Raw genomic sequence first — 19,102 nt, 5'->3', positions numbered from 1 at the left:
CAAAATATGACTATCTGAAATGGGAAGAGAATGGTCCCGAGTCCATGGAAGGTTTTTGGCACAGATTATAAGAACATAAGAAGTTGCTAGGTGAAAGAAAATTTCACCGATATGATATGTTGTGTCCCAAACTATATACTGTATCCCGATTATTTTCTAGCTGAAACCTATCTAATTTGTTCTTGAAACAAACCACTTTCTGCTTCCACCATCTGTCTCCCTACGGAGTCTGTTCCATAAGTTTACTACTCAATCACTCAAGTAATGTTTCCGCAGATTTGTTCTGAATTTACCCCCTTCAATCACAGGCCGTATCCTCTGGTTCTACTGTTCACTACAAGATAAAACAACTTATCATGGTCTACATAATCTATTCCCTTCAGAATCTTAAAGATCCCGATGTGAAAGGTACTTTATAAATCATAATCATATCACCAGGTTCCTAGTGGTTCCTCCAGGCAACGTCCCAGAGCGCTTAACAATGGTGGAGCCCGATGCCGAGCCGGGGGGAGGGGGAAGGTGACCATAAGCGCGGTCGAAGAGGAAGATCTTCAGGCGCAACCTAAAGAGGGGGCAAGGCGAAGGGATTGAGGGAGGGAGTTCCAAAGCTTCGGAGCGTAGTGGCTGAAGGCACGGCCGCCGATGGTGGAGTGGAGGATTCGAGGGACAAGGACAAGGCTGGAGCCAGTAGAGCAGAGGTAGCGGGTACTGCTGTGAGGAGAGAGGAGGTTGGAGAGATGGTGGGGGCCAAGGCGTGGAGGGTTTTAAACACTAGAGAGAGGATCTTGAAGTCGATCCGCTCTGTGACAGGAGCCAGTGGAGTTTGGCAAGGACTGGGGTAATCGGTGCAGAGTTTAGTGTGGGTGAGAATGCGGGCGGCGGAGTTTTGGATGAGTCAAATTTTGTAAATAGGGGAGGGGAGACCAGCGAGGAGGGCGTTTGAGTACTCCAGCTGTGAGGTGACGAATGGGTGGACAAGGGTTTCGGCAGCTTGTGGAGTGAGGTATTATCGGAGACGGGCAATGTGGCGGAAGTGGAGGAAAGTGGTCCTGGTCAGGGACGGGATGTGGGAGAGCTAGAATAACTGGGGATTGAACTTGAGAATATTGCTATGGAAGAATATCACTTCCCAAGTTTCTTGAATTGACTGTGACAGTCCCAGCCTATCAAACTCAAGCCAAGCTGATACTCATCTCATCTCCATAAGGAACTCTGTAGCAAATGTACAAGGTGAGGGGTGGGGGATTGTTATACTCACCATAAATGGACCGGCCTATCTCTGGAATTTCCACGTATAAATGCATGGAACTCTGGTTTGAATACTTTTAAGCATGGTGATGAATTTCCGCATGTAACTAAAAAAATGCCATAAGGCACTGACAATTCACCGAACATAGGTTTGACAATGCCTGCACGCGGTTAAACATCTGCAGTTGTGACTGGCCAATGCAAAGTGTGCTAAATTTAGGCACCCAGAAAATCACCCCGCACACCTGAAAAAAAAACAACCTTCCAGAATAAACACTTTTATTTCCCTTGGAAGGACAGATGAAAAGGCCGGCAATCTTCACTATATGTTATTCATAGGAGTCACTCGCTAGACAGTATTTGCAAAATGGAGCTTTCCCCCCCACACAGATCGAAGACCATATTGTTTGATGTTTCATGTTACAGCTCTGGGTAATGTCAGCTGCCTGTCACCTCAGAGGCCATCAGATTCAGTCAGGAGCTCTTCACAACATAAACGCAGTTACCAACAGCAACACAATCCAACATGATGGGAGGCTTGGGTTCAGGCAATGCAATCTCGAGAGCAGCCTGCCAGCTGTCAGCTTGCACACCTGAGCTACAATATATGGAAGCTCATTTAGAAGAAAAAGATTTGCTCTGATAATCACAAGTGGCTATATACATTGCAGACCCTTGGGAGACTGCGGATTTGCATCAAGGTCTCTTCCCTCTGTCGGCTGTAAGAATCCAGTTTGGGACAGTTTCAGCCCAATTTCCAACCCGGAGTACATGGCTGTTATTGAAAGGAAAAACATCTTACTCATGCTGTATGGAGCAGTGAAATTAAGGGATCTAAATTAAGGGCTGAAGGTAATCACCTGTAATCCATTTTATTGGTGATTCCTTATATAATTAAGGAAGCCAGTATGCATTTGAACATGGTTACCCCATAGGTTATTAGCACACTCATGGGTGTCAGCTTGGCTCAGTTGGGAGCACTCTCACCTTGGAGATAGAGACTGAGTTCAAATCTCACTTGGGGACTTTGAACTCACATAGCCTATTGACTGCTATGTTGTGGGAAGCTCTATTCTTCAGATGAGGCATTACTGAGGCATCTGCCTGTTCAGGTGGGGGCGTTCAAGATCCCAGAGCACAATTCGAAAAGGGATTTCTCCCAGTGTTCTGGCCAAAACACACTACAAAATATATAGTAAATGTACAATTATTTTCATTATCTTCTGGTGGGGGGGAGGTATGCTTGGACAAGAGTCTGCTTGGAGCTGAATTGGCTCCAAGGTGATGTATTTGGCAACAGAATGTGGAATCAAATCAATCCTCTGTGTCAGTCTCCAGTCCGGTTCCTATTCCAGGTGAGTCTGCAGCAAAGAAGCTCGCCATACAGAGTTTTGAATGCTGAGCTAAACAGCTTTAGCTGGTTAAATTTCAGCAGTACTCCATCCAACACACTGTCTGGGGCCCTGAAGCCTTGGCTCTTGTCACCCTGTGCCTAATACTCTCTGGAATTAGGCAATCAAGGTGCATCCATCCAAGGAGAGTGTATGCATTCCATTCCAAAACACAGGAATTTCCACAAGTAAATAGGATGCATGGAACTCTGGTTTGGATACTCTTAAGCATGGCGTTGGGTTTCACATGTCAGGCACCCGGCTGACAAAAAAAAACGCAATTTTACAGTAAATCATGCAAACCTCTTTGAGACATCCTCCTGACATGAAATACATTATATTAAATGTAATTATCAAATATTATTGGGCTGAAGTAAAGGGAGCTTTCTTCTGTATCTAGTTGATGGGAGTGCTAACAGGGAGAAAGACGTTACATTCCACAGCGCTGACATCCACACCTTAATTAGCACAAAATTCACAAGCTCAAACAATGAAATGTTATCTGGCAGTTCTTCAAAAGGTGCAAATTTGCCACCTTTTGTGTCCGAAATAAAATGAGAACAGCTTCTCCCAGGCTCACACATCGTCCCACAAACTCTTCTTCCATGTTAATGTCAGGAATTAACCAAACTCCATCCTGAATCAGTCACTCAGCAACATTTTAGAACGCACATAGCAAATATAATAAAAGTACGATTTCCCGCTGGTTTCAGATTATAGCAAAGCCACAGCTTTACACAACACATGTGCTACTGGGCACTTTGCAATACGTCTGCAAGTGGGCTCAGCGATTCCTAGTAAAACCACCTCAAAGAGTGAAAGAATATTTAGTCACTACCAGCTGTAGCTGGAAACAACTCAGAGCAAACTGCATGCTGCGGGAGCCAGAGATCACAGCACATGACAGCAACAGAAGAGCAGTACCAATCTCCGCTTGCTACATTTAACACAAGTTATAATCTTGCCAGCATCCTCTACATATCTCTTGTCAGCAACATGTTTATTTTTTTCAGAACAAAAGAACATGACGGACTCCCACCCACAGCCTCAGCTCTCCCACTTGTAATTACTCTGGTAATTCTCAGAATTATTCTTCCCTGTGTGATGATAAGCCTCATCCAACAGAAGCAGAGTGCTCAGTGTACGCACCATCACGCACCATCCCAGTGCCCAGTGTGTTCCTCACACACCATCTCAGTACTCATAGGTTCTCGAGCCGCCCTAAATTCATTCCCAACCGCATGACAGAAAAATCTGAATCCTTGTCCACTTTCAGTCCATAATCCCAAGTGATGACAGCAGCCCAAAGTACAGCTGAACAATGAAAACTCAGGAACACTTGGACCAGGAGATCCTGCGGTCAGTGACAACATTGTAGGCTCCTTCTTCCCAACAACAACAAAATGGCCACTTACTTTATACTTCAAATTACTGCTAAACCCAGCCAAAACACACAACGTAAACCTGCAACATAAACTGCCACACGAAGAACCTGGCACACATTCAGAAACCAGCTGCTCTGTGGCCGAGTCACCGTGGGAACCACTTCTCTCAAACGTTAAGCTCTGCCATTTAAATCGTTCAAACAATTCCTCTCAGACATCTCACTTTTCATCGAGTTTCCCTGAGCCTGCTAGCCGAGTGGAAGGTTTTCTGGGATATAATTAAAGCGGTCTGTGCTGATTGCTGTATTCAGACAGTCTTCACAGGCGTGGGGGGTCTGAAGGCAAAATGGAAATCATTAATCCAGACCCACGCCTCAGAATGACTGAACACTAAATCATTAAAGCAAGATTCACACCATCAGCACATGTAACAACCAATTGTACTACAGAATTAGCATTAACTTCCTTTTGATTTCATCTTGCTGTTCTGCAGCACTTGAGAACTGACTGACGTGTTGAAACCGGGTGGGGGAGGAGAGGGAGGAATGGAAACAGTTGATGAGGAACGTATCCTCTGAGCACTAAGACACTGTCAGCTCTCACTGTATGAAGCAGTTCCACAAATTGACCGCTTCACAAAACACAGCCGGAAGCACTCCAGTGCCCATTGCTGTGAGCGTACACACAACACACACACACCCACTCCCTTCCTTACCTTTTCTGTTTTTATCTTCTTCAGTGGACGACAGTCATTGTCAGTCTCCTCAGCTTCCGTTTTAATTCCCAACAGACTGGAGATGGTGTTTGTATCCAGCGGTGCATTTCCTAAATCCAGCACTTGAGAAGCGGCTCCTCCTTCTGAGCAACTTATGGCCTGAGTGCACTCAAACGGGCTCCCCTTTGACCCTGATCCCAGCCCTAGCTGTGCAGTTGTTGCCTCGCTCCCAGGCAGAGGCTGGCCGCTGCCCTCACCTTTATCCTTTTTGCTTTTACCAGATCCACCGTCTTTCTCCTTTTTGGAGCCCGCTCCATTGCGGACAGTCTTTGGGCCCTTTTCCAACCCTTTGGAGGAGGTATTGGAAGACCCCAGTCCAGTGGGATTGGCCCCATCTCCGGGACGTCCCTGCATATCCTTCTTTCCATTTCCTGACTCCCCCACAGAGTAGAGGGAAGCGGCAGAGACAGATTTACTTCCTTCTTTTGCAGTTTTGCTCCTCTTAGCCTTTGATTTGCTCTCCTTGGTTTGAGGTGCCTGAACCGGTGTGACAAACTTAATATTTTCTGGGAGCGTTGCCACGGCGCCTGGCACCGGAATGCTCCCTTCTTTTGATCCAGACATTTCCATTTTCTGTTGATCTTTTTCCAAATCTGCATCCAAGTCAATGATTAAATTCCCAACTCCGATATCCCATTCATCGCCACTGTCATAAGCCTCAACAGCATTCGAATCCACACCTTTCCCAGCTGAACTGCTGCTGCTTAAGGACATCTTAGATTCACCTTCCTTGTGAAACAATTCCTTTCTCTTCTTTCCTATGGTCTCGAGTTAGGTTCTTACTGTTTGTACCTCAGAGCTTCTTCTTCGATATGAGTGCATCATCACCTAAAAACAGGAAGAGGTTAACATGAGACATGGGTTTAACAGCTTCTGATAATAGGCACGGAACTGCTGGATGCTGGTGAGCATTCAGGAGCAGAAGAACAGATGGGCACAGGAATTGCTGGACATTGATAGCAGAGGAAGTAATGGCACTGATGAGCAGACACTTGCTGACACAAACGGGCAAAGAACTGCTGGCCATTGATGGACACAGGAAATGGTGGGATGCAGACACGCAATCTATCCTTCAGACAAGATGTTAAACTGAGGTGTCTATGTCTGTTCAGGTGCAGATCTGTTCAGATCTGAGAGAGAAGGGTGACTCTCCCACAATCCCCCAGATAAAATTGGTCATTCACTATGCGGTCGTTTTGTGGGGACATTGTTATGCACAAATTGCTACATTCACCTACAAATACACAATCACTACACTTTACAGTAAATCCTGTGAAGTGTTTCCGAGAGTCTTGAAAAATAGAGGGATTAGGGGATATGGGGATAGGGCAGGTAATCAGAGTTAGGTGAGAAGATCAGCCATGATCTTATCGAATGGCAGAGCAGGCACGAAGGGCCGAATGGCCTACTCCTGCTCCTAATTCTTATGTTCTTATGAGATGTTTTGACATGATACGGTTCTATATCAGATACAAGGGTTATTAAGTTGGCAAGAGCCAAGACTTGGGGCCTCCACAATGTACATTGGGTATTGCTGAACTTTAACCAGTTAAAACTGCACAGCTTTCCATTGCAAATACTGCCTGGCAAACTTTCTGCTGATTGTCCAGCTAGAATCAATCTACCCATTAAAGGTTTGGCTTTCATAAGAACGTAAGAATTAGGAGCAGGAGTAGGCCATTCGGCCCCTCGAGCTGCCCCGCCATTCAATAAGATCACGGGTGATCTTCTGACCTAACTCTGATTACCTGCCATATCCCCATATCCCCTAATCCCTATTTTTTAAAATCTATCAGTCTCAGCCTTGAAGATGTTCAAGGACTGACATCTACAGCCTTCTGGGGGAGTGAGTTCCATAAACTGTTCTAAGAGGCTGACTCTTAATTTTAAGACTGTGACCCCTGGTTATAGATTCTCCCACCAGGGGAAACAGACCCTCTGTGTCTACTTTATCAGCCCTTTAAGAATCTTATATGTTTCAATAAGATCTCCCCTAATTCTTCTGTACTCTAGAGAATACAGCCCTGGTTTATTCAGCCTATCCTCATAGATCAGTCCCCTCATCCCAGGAACTAACCGAGTGAATCTACGCTGCAGTGTTAACAGCAGCCAAGTGGGAAGAATCCTTGCCCCCAGACACTGCCAACAAGCTAGCTGGCCTGTCAACCCTAATCCATTTCAGGAACAGCGCCTTGAATTATTGCATACCCGCCTGGCTAAGGAATTGGAATCTGTAGGATCTACTCAATTCCAATATTCCATTGGTGGACACATCATCTGAGAGACAGACCAAGGAGTCCCTGGTTACTTCCCTCCCCCTACTCCCCCATCCCAAAGGACAGTCACTTGTTGGCCACTCGGCAGACTAAGTACAGAAATATACAGTCAATTCACTTTGCAGTATATTCTGTGAAGCACTTTGAGACGTCTAGAAGTCCTGGAGTCCTGTAGCGCAGTGGTTAGAGCACTCGCTTTGCAAGTGAGAGACCTGAGTTCAATTCCAGACAGGGCGAAACCTTGGGCAAGTTTCCTTATTCCACACAGAACCTAATAATAATCCCTCCAAAACAAAAAACAATAATAAATTGGTCATTTTCAATCTACGACTGTTTGTGGGTCATTGCTGAACACTCTTCAAATATATATAATCTCAGAGGATCAAAGGATCTTCTCAGATTGGGATTAAAGCATATATTGAACAGAAATGTTGCTCTGTATCCAATGGACAACCAACCTTGGAGCTCTTGGTGCTGAAGTCTCCTCCTGTCTGGAACTCCAACCAGAATCTCTCTGTCTTGTCCCCTCCCTCCCCATTTTGAAAGCTCACTTCAAGATTTACCTCTTTGACTCTCCCTGACCTCACTAGTGCAGTGCCATGGGTGGCATTGTTGGAGGTGGGGTCTTCGGATGAGTTGTTAAAACATGGGATCTTTACTGTCAAGTGGGTTAAAGATCCCATGGCACTATTCACAAGGTGAAGGGAGTTTCTCTATCCCGGTATCCTGGTCAACAAACCCCCAAATAAAAAAATTGGTCATTTGTTTCATGGCTTTGTTTGTGGAAAATTGTTGTGCGTAATTTTTCTGCTGTGTTTGCCTACAGTCACTTTATTTCATAGTAAATCCTGTGAAACACTTTGAGACTTCCTTCAATGTGGAGTCCTGTGGCTCAGTGGTTAGAGCACTTGCTTTGCAAGCAAGACACCTGGGTTCAATTCCAGGCAGGGCGAAACCTTGGGCAAGTTTCCTTACTACACACAGAGCCTAATAATAATCCCTCCAAAACCAAAAACAATAATAAATTGGTCATTTTCAATCTACGACTGTTTGTGGGACATTGCTGTGCGCAATTGGCTGCCGCGTTCGCCCACAAATATACAGTCAATTCACTTTACAGTATATTCTGTGAAGCGCTTTGGAACGTCTGGAAGACGTGAAAAGTGCTATATCAAATGCAAGGATTATTATTATTATTAGTAGTATTAAGGATTATTATTATTATAAGTACATGAAATTCACAGGCAAGTGCCAAAGCTATCAATCCCAGCATAGGTTTTCCAAGAACACTCTTCCTGATTTGCAATGTATGCCTAAGCGAGATCAAACACCGGTAGTTATAGCAACCCCCCAAATACCGAATACTATGAGATGCAGATTCTGAGCAATAGAGATTAGAATGAAAACTATGTGTAAAAGTGATCTCCAGCTCTATGGAATGCAATGGTTCCTGAGCTTTCAGGGATCATAACAATAATAATCCCTGCATTTGACATAGCACCTTATCACATCTTCTTGACGTCTCAAAGCGCTTCACAGAATGTACTGGAAAGTGAATTGATGTATATTTTGTGGAGTCCCATAGCTCCAGTGGTTAGAGCACTCGCCTCTCAAGCGAAAGACCTGGGTTCGATTCCTGGCAGGGCGAAACGTTGGGCAAGTTTCCTTACTCCACATACCTCTGTTTACCTATCAGTAAATAGGAACCTGGTAGTTAGTCGATTGGCGGATTGCTTTTCCGGGGCAATAATTCCTTCAAAAATAACTATTAATAATAATAAATTGATCACTCAATCCATGACTGTTTGTGGGCCTGCTGTCCGCAATTTGCTGCCACGTTTCGCCCACAAAATATACAGCCACTACACTTCACAGTATATTCTGTGAAGAGCTTTGAGATGTCTGAAATACGTGATTAGCTGCTATATCAAATGCAAGGATTATTATTATATGGGCAAAATGCGGCAACCAATTGCGCACTGCAGTGTCTCACAAACATTCGTGGATTGAGTGACCAAATTATTATTATTCTTTTACAGGATTATTACACCCCCAACCGCCACTCCCGGAAACTGCTGGGAGCACACCAACCTCATTCATGTGCAACTGGAGTCAAACCAGAGGGAGCTCTGCACAAGACGTCTGCTCGCAGACTGGCTCTTCCCAACAACATAATGTAACATTAACTACATGAAACACAAAATTCAAGATTGTGTAACTGCCAGTTCCTTTATATAGATTACGAAACCATTCTGAAGAACAAACTTCTCCTTTAACTGAGGCCTCGAGTTAAGGGGAAATATCTTTAATGTCTGAAACAAGTCACTTGATACAACAGAATCCGGTTCATGTCACTATGTGCAATAAGTGTTTAGAATGGGAGTATCTCACCCTAAAACAGTTAAATGTACTCACACAGGCTGTGCCACCACCAACAACATGCATTTATATAGCACCCCTCACACAGGGTAGCGACCCAGAGCGCACATTGTACCCCAGTATCCAACGATGGCTAGCCACACGCCATTGTAGCAACCACGAGCAGGTACTGTTGAGCCTATGTTGTGTGGCAGTGCAGTCATGGAGGAAAAAAACAAGAAATGCTTCACACAAAGTAACCCCAATCCATTTCAGGAAGCAAATCGGCACAGAGTGAGCAGCTATGAACAACTATTTGACAAGCTAGGGCTATTCTGCCTTGAAAATAGGCAATACCATAGAACTATAAAACCATAGAAATGTTACAACACAGAAGACAGCCATTCGGCCAATGGGTCTGTGCTGGCTTTAACAACAACAACAAAATTACATTTGTATCGCGCCTTTCACGTCGGGAGGACGCCCCAACAAGTCTCTTACGTGCAACTTATCAAAAGTATTCTGAAAATCCATATATAGAATATCCATAGCATTACCTTCATCCATTTACCTGCCCTTTCCCCATTGTCGTGCAGCTGACTCTTTTTAAGCCAAAGGTACCTGTCCAGTTCCCTCTTGAATGCCAATGTGGATTTTGTTTAAATTATCGCTCCCAATAGGGCATTCTACATCCGAACAACTGTAAAAAAAATCTCCAAAGTCTCCCAAGCCCTTTGATCCCTATTATCTATCAATCTATCAATCCATTATGAAGTAATATCTGCAGTCACTGACTCACAGATCAGCGGAAATAACCCCTCATTGTTTTTAACACCTTGATCAGGTCTGCTCACCTAGTTTCTCCATCTCTTCTCATAGATCAAATTACTCATCCTGATATCATCCTAGCAAACCTCCTCCATACCCCCAATGTGAGATGACCAAATCTGAAAACGTAGTGAAACTAATGACTAGAAAGACATTGATTAATTATAGATAGTCTGCACGAATGTGTTAAAGGCAACGCTTGCCCAACAAATCAATCAGAGTTTTTTTATTAAATAACCAAGAAAATAGATGAAGGTAATCATAGAATCATACAGCACAGAAAGAGGCCATTCGGCCCATTGCGTCTACTCCGGCTCCGAAAAGAGCTTCCAACTCAATCCCGCTTTCTCTCTGCAATACTGTGCTCCCCAAATATCCATCTACTTCTCTCTTAAAAGTTGTTATTAAATCAGCTTCCACTACCCTTTCAGGTAATGCATTCCAGATCCCAACAACTCATTGGGTGAATTTTTTTTCCTCACCTCCCCGCTGTTTCTTTTAACAACTATCTTAAATCAGTGTCCTCGGGTTACTGACCCACATGCAGTGGAAACAGTTTTTCCTAGTTCAACCTATCAAATCCTCTCATGATCTTGAAAATGCTGTGGATGTGATATATGTGGATTTTCAGAAAGCTATTGATAAGGTGCCACATAAGGATGGTTAAAAAAAATCAGGGACATGGTAATAATGGAAAGGTAGCTGCATGCATAGAAAGTTAGTTAAAGGATAGGAAATAGAGGTTAGGAGTATAGGATTATTATTCGCAAAGAGACATATAAATAGTAGTGTCCCTATTGTTAGGACCACTGCTTTTTTCCATTTTATACCAATTATACTCCATATTTTTATACTCCACAAGTTTCCACCCACTCCTTACTCCCTCCCTTACTCTTCTATTTATTCCCCTCTCCCTCGTGTGAAAGTCTAGCTTCCTCTTGAATGAATCTACACTACCTGATTCAACCACCACTTTGGGCAGTGAGTTCCATATTCTCACTACCCTCTGCGTGAAGTAGTTCCTCCTAACTTTTCTTTGCGATCCCTAATCTTACACTTGTGTTCCCTGGTTACCAACCAGTGGAAACGGTTAATTTATGCTAACCTTATTGAATCCTATTAGAATTTTTTAAACACCTCTATTGGGTTCCCATCTTAAACCTCTCTGCTCTAGCGAAAAAAGGTCCAACCTATCCAGCCTCTCCTGGTAGCAGTAACCTGCCACCCCCGATATTATCCTAGTAAACCCACACTGTACTCCTGCCATCACTGTTATACCTTTCTTGTAGTATGGGGACCAGAATTTGACACAGTACACTGTATACTCTAACCGGTTTTGTACAAATCAACATCACCTCCTCAATTTTACTCTATCCCTCTGTATATAAAGCCCAAGACCCCATTTGCCTGTTTGCAACCTATCTTCCTGTGTTTCTACTTTTAGAGATTTATGGATCTGAATCCCCAAATCTCTGCTCCTCTTAGGTTCCCAGCAGCTAGACTATAGTCAGCGTCTTTATTTTTTCTGCCAACGTGAATTACTTCACATTTTCTTATGTTAAACATCATTTGCCTCTGTCTGTCCATTCTACTAGCCTGTTTATGTCTTCCTGCATTCTTATTCACTATTTAACATAACATGTAGGAGCAGGAGTAGGCCATTCGGCCCTTCGAGCCTGCCCCGCCATTCAATCATGGCTCATCTTCTAATCTAACTCCAGCTAATAACCTGACGCTGCCTTATCCCCATATCCCTTAATCCCTTTTTCAATAAGGTATCTATCTATCTCAGTCTTGAATATGTTCAAGGACTGAGCGTCAACAGCCCTTTGGGGTAGTGAGTTCTATACATTCACTGCCCTTTGAGTGAAGAAGTTCTTCCTCAACTCAGTGCGAAAGGGCTGCCTCTGATTTTAAGGTTGTGACCCCTTGTTTTAGTTTCTCCAACCGGGGAAACAATCTCCCACTATCTACTCTATGCCCTTTGATGATCTTATCGGTTTCTATAATATCCCCTCTAATTCTTCTATATTCTGGAGAACATAGGCCCAAATTGTTCATCCTATCCTCGTAACTCATCCCCTTCATCCCTGGTACTAACCGAGTAAATCTACGCTGCACCCCTCCAAGGCAAGTACATCCTTCCTTAAATAAGGAGACCAAAACTGCACACAGTATTCCAGGTGTGGTCTCACAGGGCCCTATACAGTTGCAGCAAGACTTCCCTACTCTTATACTCTAATCCTTTCATAATGAATGCTAACATACCGTTCGCCTTCCTAATTGCTGCTGCACCGCAGACTAACTTTCTGTTGATTGGTGTACAAGGACACCCCAAGTCCCTCTGGACACTAACACATTCCAATCTCTCCCCTTCTAAAAAATAACCCGCTCTACTGTTTTTGCTACTTGCACTTCCCTACATTATACTTCATCTGTCACCTACCTGCCCAATCACCTATCTATGTCTCACTGCATTTTTTTAATGTTGTCCTCTGTGTTGACACTTCCTCCTAGTTTTGTGTCATCCGCGAACTTAGATATATTAACTTCGATGTCCTCATCAAGATCGTTGATGTAGATGGTAAATAGCTGAGGCCCAAGGACTGATCCTTGTGGCACTCCCCTAGTCACATCCCGCCAATCTGAAGAGGACCCGTTTATCCTACTCTTTGTTTCCTACCTGTTAACCATTCCCCAATCCACGTTAATATGCTCCCCCCAATTCCATGGGCCCTTATCTTTTGGACTTAACCTTTTATGCGGCACCTTATCGAATGCCTTCTGGAACTTCAAAGTTCGGTGCCATATGCAAATTTTGACACCACATTTCCTATATCTAAGTCCAAATCATTATGTCTAGAGTAATCAGTAGTGGTCCTAAAATAAATCCCTGCCACCTGCCCTTAATTCCTACTCTCTGGGGCCTTCTTCATAAAAACTTCTCTTATGATCTTGTGAAATAACAAGCAGGTTGAGACAAGAAAGGAAGTTTTTAAATATTTAAATAGAACACAACGCACAAGTCTACCTAAGAAGCTTGATTTTCAACAATTTATGATTTAATTGGCATGACATGAACACAACCCAATCTAATTGCAATGGACAAACCATTTCTCACTCGCTTCCATCCTCTAGTCTCAAACCTGATCCAAAATCAATCTCGAGGCATACCCATTCCCCTGTTGATAGTTAAGATTATGAAGAATAAGTCAGTGCAGCAAAACAGAGACACAGCGCATTTTCAATCACTTCTGCATAAAATGTACCTTCAGCAAATCAACTCAGTTGAGGCGGAATTTTACACCTTGCGATAAGTGTTTTGTAAACATTTCTTGAAAAGTTTCACATTTATCCCAAACCTTCTTTTGGAAAGCAACAGTTTTAACTTATATAGCCATCTGACATAGAAAAACATCTCAAAGTACTTGACTTTACAGAATCATTGAGTGAGGTGGGAAGAGTGAGGATGCTGAGTAAAAGAGGTAGGTTTTTAGGAGGTTTGCAGGCATGAAGAGAGAGCAAACACAAAATTTGAGGGAATTTCAAAGCAGGGTATAGAAGTTGAAAGTTCACCAGCAGAGAGGGCTGCAGTGGTTAACGAGTGGTGGGTGCGGACAGCAGAATTGGATAGAGAAGATTAGGAGGCAAAATGGGATGAATGCACTTGAGGGTCATGTCTGAAGTCGATGACATATGGAGCCACATACATAATATGTTAGGTCAGGGTATTAAGGGATATATGGGGCAAGGGCGGGTAATTGGAGTTGAGGTACAAATCAGCCAGGATTTTATAGAATGGCGGAACACGCTCAAGGGGCTGAATGTCCTACTCCTGTTTCTATGTTTACACACATGAATACTTCTATTATTCTCTCTCTGGCATTACGGTATATAGCAAACTGAGAGAATAGGTGGGGGAGGGGTAACCACTGCTGTACTTCAAATACAGCCACAGAGAGGCAGTGAATTCCTGCTTCAAGAGGAATTTTAATATAATCTTCCTTTTTATTGTAATTTCTAACCATCCCATGCCCAATGCTCAACCTGCTCCTCAGAGTCTAAGGGTGCGAGTCAAGAGCTTCTGAAAGGCCTCTCACCATGGAGCTCAATGGCTCTGCACATCAGACAGTACTCATCACTGTGAGTCAAAGAAAAGGGGAGTTTATTGCTGACTGGGTTTCTCAGTTAGACAAAAGAGAGTCAGGTTAAAATTTAGGGTGGGCATCCAGGTACAGAGTTCCAGAGTACAGCTCAAATACTGTACAATTCAGAGAGTGCTCCTTAACTGACCGTAACTCTGCTCCACATACAGTGCACAGAGAGAATCAATATGACCATTGTAAATGCAATTAGTAGAAACTCATCAGAACAAGTGGCCAGAACCCTAAGGTTTTACAGGTCGGGGCCCGAGTGGTGGGAACCAGAGATCAGTCACTGTCCACAGCTCACTGTCCACATCTGCCAATTGAAGTGGAACTCCAACACAAAGAAAATAGAGGACAGAATGTAACTAGCTTAAAAACAGTTTACTTGTTCAAGAAAAGCTACATAAAGGCATAAACACACAAAGGGGCAGATATTTCGGGAAATATCATTCCACAGTACTGTCTGGTAAAGACTGCAACAACAATATGCATTTATGTAGTGCTTTGCCCGTCGGGTAATGTCTCTGAGCCCTGTACAGTGGTGGAGTTGGACAGTGAGCAAGGGAGAAAGAGGAAGGGGAAATGACCATAGGTGCAATCGAAGAGGTAGTTCATCAGCTGGGATTTAATGATAAAGAGGGGGCAGCTGAGACTAAAGACAGGAAGCATTTCGCCTCACACAGGAAAGACAGCACTTTACAGAGAAACAGACTTCTGGAGCTGAACAGAGCTGAGCCATGATTCCCAGCCATTAAACTTGGTTTAATTTCAGCAAATTACAGTGACCAAAGGCTGAGGTCCTTCCTAATCTTTTAACATTAACCCTGGCACACAAGGCAATGAGGTTCAGCGAAACCTTAATCCCATTCCTTGGCCAGCTACTGACCTACCTACCTACCTACCTACTGACCTTTTTTATTAAAACAAATCAAACACAAACCAACGTTAAAGTCCTGAACTTTTTTGTGTTCTTGCACCAGGCAAGTTTGGTGCGACAAGAGAACCAAAGTTCCGAACTCCCAGCTAGTGTAGAGCAAGCCACCTGATTCTTCCCCTATCCCCAGGTTATACCAACAACAGAATTACATTTGTATAGTGCCTTTCACTTCGGGAGGACATCCCAAGGCACTGGACAGTCAGTGTTTCGGACCCAAGCTGGGGGTCGGGATTGGGGAGGGTGGCGAGCAGGGGGGGAAGCAGGGTGATCAAAAGCACAGTCGAAGAGGTGGGTCTTGAGATGGGTCTTGAAAGGGGAAGGTTAGGGGAAGAAACAGAGAAACTATTTCCTTTGGTAGGGGAATCCAGAACAAGGAGGCATCATCTTAAAATTAGAGCTAGGCATTTCAGAGTGAAATCAGGAGGCAGTTTTTCACCCAAAGGATCGTGGAAATCTGAAACTCTCTCCCCCAAAAGGCTGTGGATTTTGGCTGGATCCATTCACATATTCAACAATGAGGTGGATAGATAGTTGTTGTATCAAGGGATACAGGGCAAGGGCAGATAATTGGACTTGATGTACAGATCAGCCGTGATCTTATAGAATGGCTGAACAAGCTTGAGGGGCTGAGTGGTGTACTCCTGTTTCTATGTTACAGACTTCTTTAAGTGAAATACACGGCACACTGTACAAACCTAGCCCCCATCAACTGCACAAGTGCATTACAGCAAGTAACTGTGCCAGTCAGCCTTTGGACAAACTACAAACTACCTACTACACATTTGAGACTGAGATCAAACAATGGTGAGTATCTGTGCACTGTACTCGATTAAATCTATTATTTTTCTATTTTAATGGGAATGATGGAGCTGAGGCTGGTTTACCCATTCTGTCCACTACTGCAGGCCATGGCACTACAGCAACATCCCAGGGCAAATGATAAACAAATGGCCATGATTTAATCACTGCAAGATTATTGCGTGCCAGTGTCAGGACATGCTCCATGCACACCAACTGCACACAGCACCTTGGCTGATATCTGCCAAGGCAACCTCATTGATAAAATGACACTGACTCTGGAGTATACATAAATAATAATGTATTACTCAGTAAATCTTGAAGCGCTTTGAGATGTCCTCCTCAAGTGAAAGGTCCCCTATCAAATGGAACGATTATTTATTATATTTATGGCCACCAGCAATATATAACTAACAAGCACAGGAATCGTGACAAGCCAATTGTCCTCTCTCAAAGTTCAGATGAATGCTATAAGCCACTGACTGGATTATCAACCAACATCCAACAGTCAACTCAATCATCAGACCTGCAGTTTGGTCAACATCATTCAACAAGAAGACGAAGATTACATTTGTATAGCTGGGGTCGGTGGGGGGGGGGCGGGGGGGGAGGGGAGAATGACAAAATAAAAATGACTGCTGAACTTTCCCTTTCAGCTGCTGTGGATGAAAGTTTCCCTTTCAGCTGCTGTGGATTTCCAGCATTCCCATTCTGTGCAATGACACAAAGCACTCTGGCCATCAACAATCAGTCACGACAAAAAAAGGTTAAAAATAAAATCAGAAGCTGAGCTGAATATGTCAAAAGTGCAAGGCTGAACTCTGATCAGAATGCCCAATAGGGAATTTTTCAGGTGGCAATTCCTGTAAAAGGATGGAGCACAAAAGCTGACATGACACTACCTGGAAAGAATCCTTTATTCCAATCTGCTACAACCACAGCATTTTCCTGGTGTATATTGTTATGGAAGTCATATCAAATGCAAGGATTATTTTTCTTAAATTTTTCTTAAATTTCTTAAATATAATTGTTTAGAAATAAAGAGAATAAGATATAAGCAAATGTGGCAGTTTGTCTTCGCCAGTGATATCCCATAAACAAACGGAAAATATCCTTCCATTTGATAAAGCGCCTTATCACGTTGTTGAGACGTCTCAAAGAGCTTCACAGGATAAACTGTAAATTGTAGTGACTGGACTGTTGTAGACAAACATGGTCGCAAACAGCCATGAAGTGAATCATCAATTTCATCTGGGGATTGTTGGCCAAGATACTGGGAGAGGGAAACTCCCTTCTGTTTCTAATAGTGCAAGGCTCTTTACCTTCCAACTGAACGGCTCATCCAAAGCTCCAACAATGTAGCATTCCCCCAGTACCGCACTGGAGCGGCAGCCTAGACTATGTGAGTTCAAAGTTCCAATGTGCGGTTTGCATCCACAATTTTCTGACTCAGAGGCAACTGAGCCAGACTGGCACAATGAGATGAGCAGCCAATCAGTCTGAGTTTGAGAATGGACAAAGAAGTCTGTTTTGAGACGGATGGACCTTGAAAAATGATAGGAAGTGAGCAAGTCAGAGGGACTCCAGGATGTTGTTCCAGAGAGCGGGGACAGAATGGCTAAAAGCCTACACAGCAGCAGTGGGGCGCAGAGGAAGGGAGACATGAGGGAGGCTGGTATTCATTGAATGAAGGGAACGGCTGGGTGCGGCAGGGTAGCAGGAGGTCACAGAGGGGGAGACTGACAAGACTGTGGAGGGGTTTGAACGTGAGACGAGGATCTTGAATTCGATGTACTGGGGGATAAGGAGCCAGCGGAGCAAGCGAGGCAAGGGATAGGCTCACGGACCACGCGCTCAACAAAGATTATATCTAAACCTGAATAAAGTATCATGACATCATGACCACATACACACCAAAAGGCTATGAGTGTGACAGCAATAATTGAAAACAAAACAGAAGGCAACAACAACTTACATTTATATATTGCCCTTCATGCGGGGTAGCATTCCAGAGCGCTTCAACCGTGCCTTCAGCCAACACACCCCCCTGCCCTCCACCCCTCCTGACCCCAACTCCCAGCTTGGGTCCCAAAAAACCTGACTGTCCAGCGCCCTGGGACGTCTTGCTGATGTGAAGGGCGCTATACAAGTGTAATCTGCTATTATTGTTAAAGGCTATATTGTATGGAGCATATTATACGGACACACACAGGATGTAACTCACCTTCCGATCAGCCGAACAAAAGATATTAATATTGCTGGGAAGAAACCCGTTTTGGAAGTACAGTGTTGAAGCACTGACCTAAGGACAAATATTTATTTATGATATCACTGTACAAGGATGTTTGTGGTGACCTATGTTAACCAAATCCACCTAATCAGAGATCAGGGATGGAAATTCACAGGATCAAGAAAACAGTCAGAGAGAGAGGGGGGAGAGGAAAAGAGCTTCCCATGTCAGTTTGCAGTGTTGGCTGGTTGGGGGGAGGGGAGGGCAGCGGCTGGGGAGAGGGGAGAAGAAGGGAGTTCTCTTATCTACCTGACATCAACCAGCTCCACATTTCCTTGTCTGCACTTTGAGTTGACCATGTGCTGACATCAGCTATAAATGTATTGCAGTCTCTGGGATTACTGGGAAGCTTCAAATAATTGTCCAAATATAAAACAAACCAGGATTTGTTTTTCATCATCCTTGGTCGGACTGGAACACAAACACACCACCAAAATGTACACCCACAGCATTTACACACACACAGCACTTACACACCCCCCAGCATTTACACACATTTACACAAACACAGCATTCACACACCACATTTACATGCAAACCGCATTTACACACACAGCACTTACACACATTTATACAAACACAACATTCGCACCCACTGCATTTACACCCACCCACCTGACCTCCCATCATTTACGCGCCCACACTGGCCATTTATGTGCCCTCCACCA

The 19,102-nt window shown here is 43.9% G+C and overlaps 1 protein-coding gene across 7 annotated transcripts in view; it reads right to left on the bottom strand.

Moving 5' to 3' along the window:
* The window catches only part of LOC103188203 (zinc finger protein 609), a 126,372-nt gene that overhangs the window by 99,653 nt on the left and 7,617 nt on the right, over window positions 1-19,102 (bottom strand). For 5 of the 7 annotated variants that reach the window (XM_042343004.1, XM_042343000.1, XM_042343006.1 and 2 more), the window contains exon 2: window positions 4,740-5,627. In XM_042343004.1, coding sequence (XP_042198938.1) covers window positions 4,740-5,513 — 774 coding nt within the window. In that variant the 5' untranslated portion in view covers window positions 5,514-5,627. Of the gene's footprint in view, window positions 1-4,739; window positions 5,628-18,368; window positions 18,389-18,683; window positions 18,702-19,102 lie in introns of those variants that run through there. The other 2 variants (XM_042343002.1, XM_042343003.1) reach the window with 2 other exon arrangements.

This window comes from Callorhinchus milii, unplaced genomic scaffold (genome assembly GCF_018977255.1).
Source record: "Callorhinchus milii isolate IMCB2004 unplaced genomic scaffold, IMCB_Cmil_1.0 Scaffold22, whole genome shotgun sequence".
In the NCBI taxonomy this organism is placed as follows: domain Eukaryota; kingdom Metazoa; phylum Chordata; class Chondrichthyes; order Chimaeriformes; family Callorhinchidae; genus Callorhinchus; species Callorhinchus milii.
Note: the sequence above shows the minus strand (reverse complement) of the source record. Positions and strands in the feature narration are given on the sequence as shown.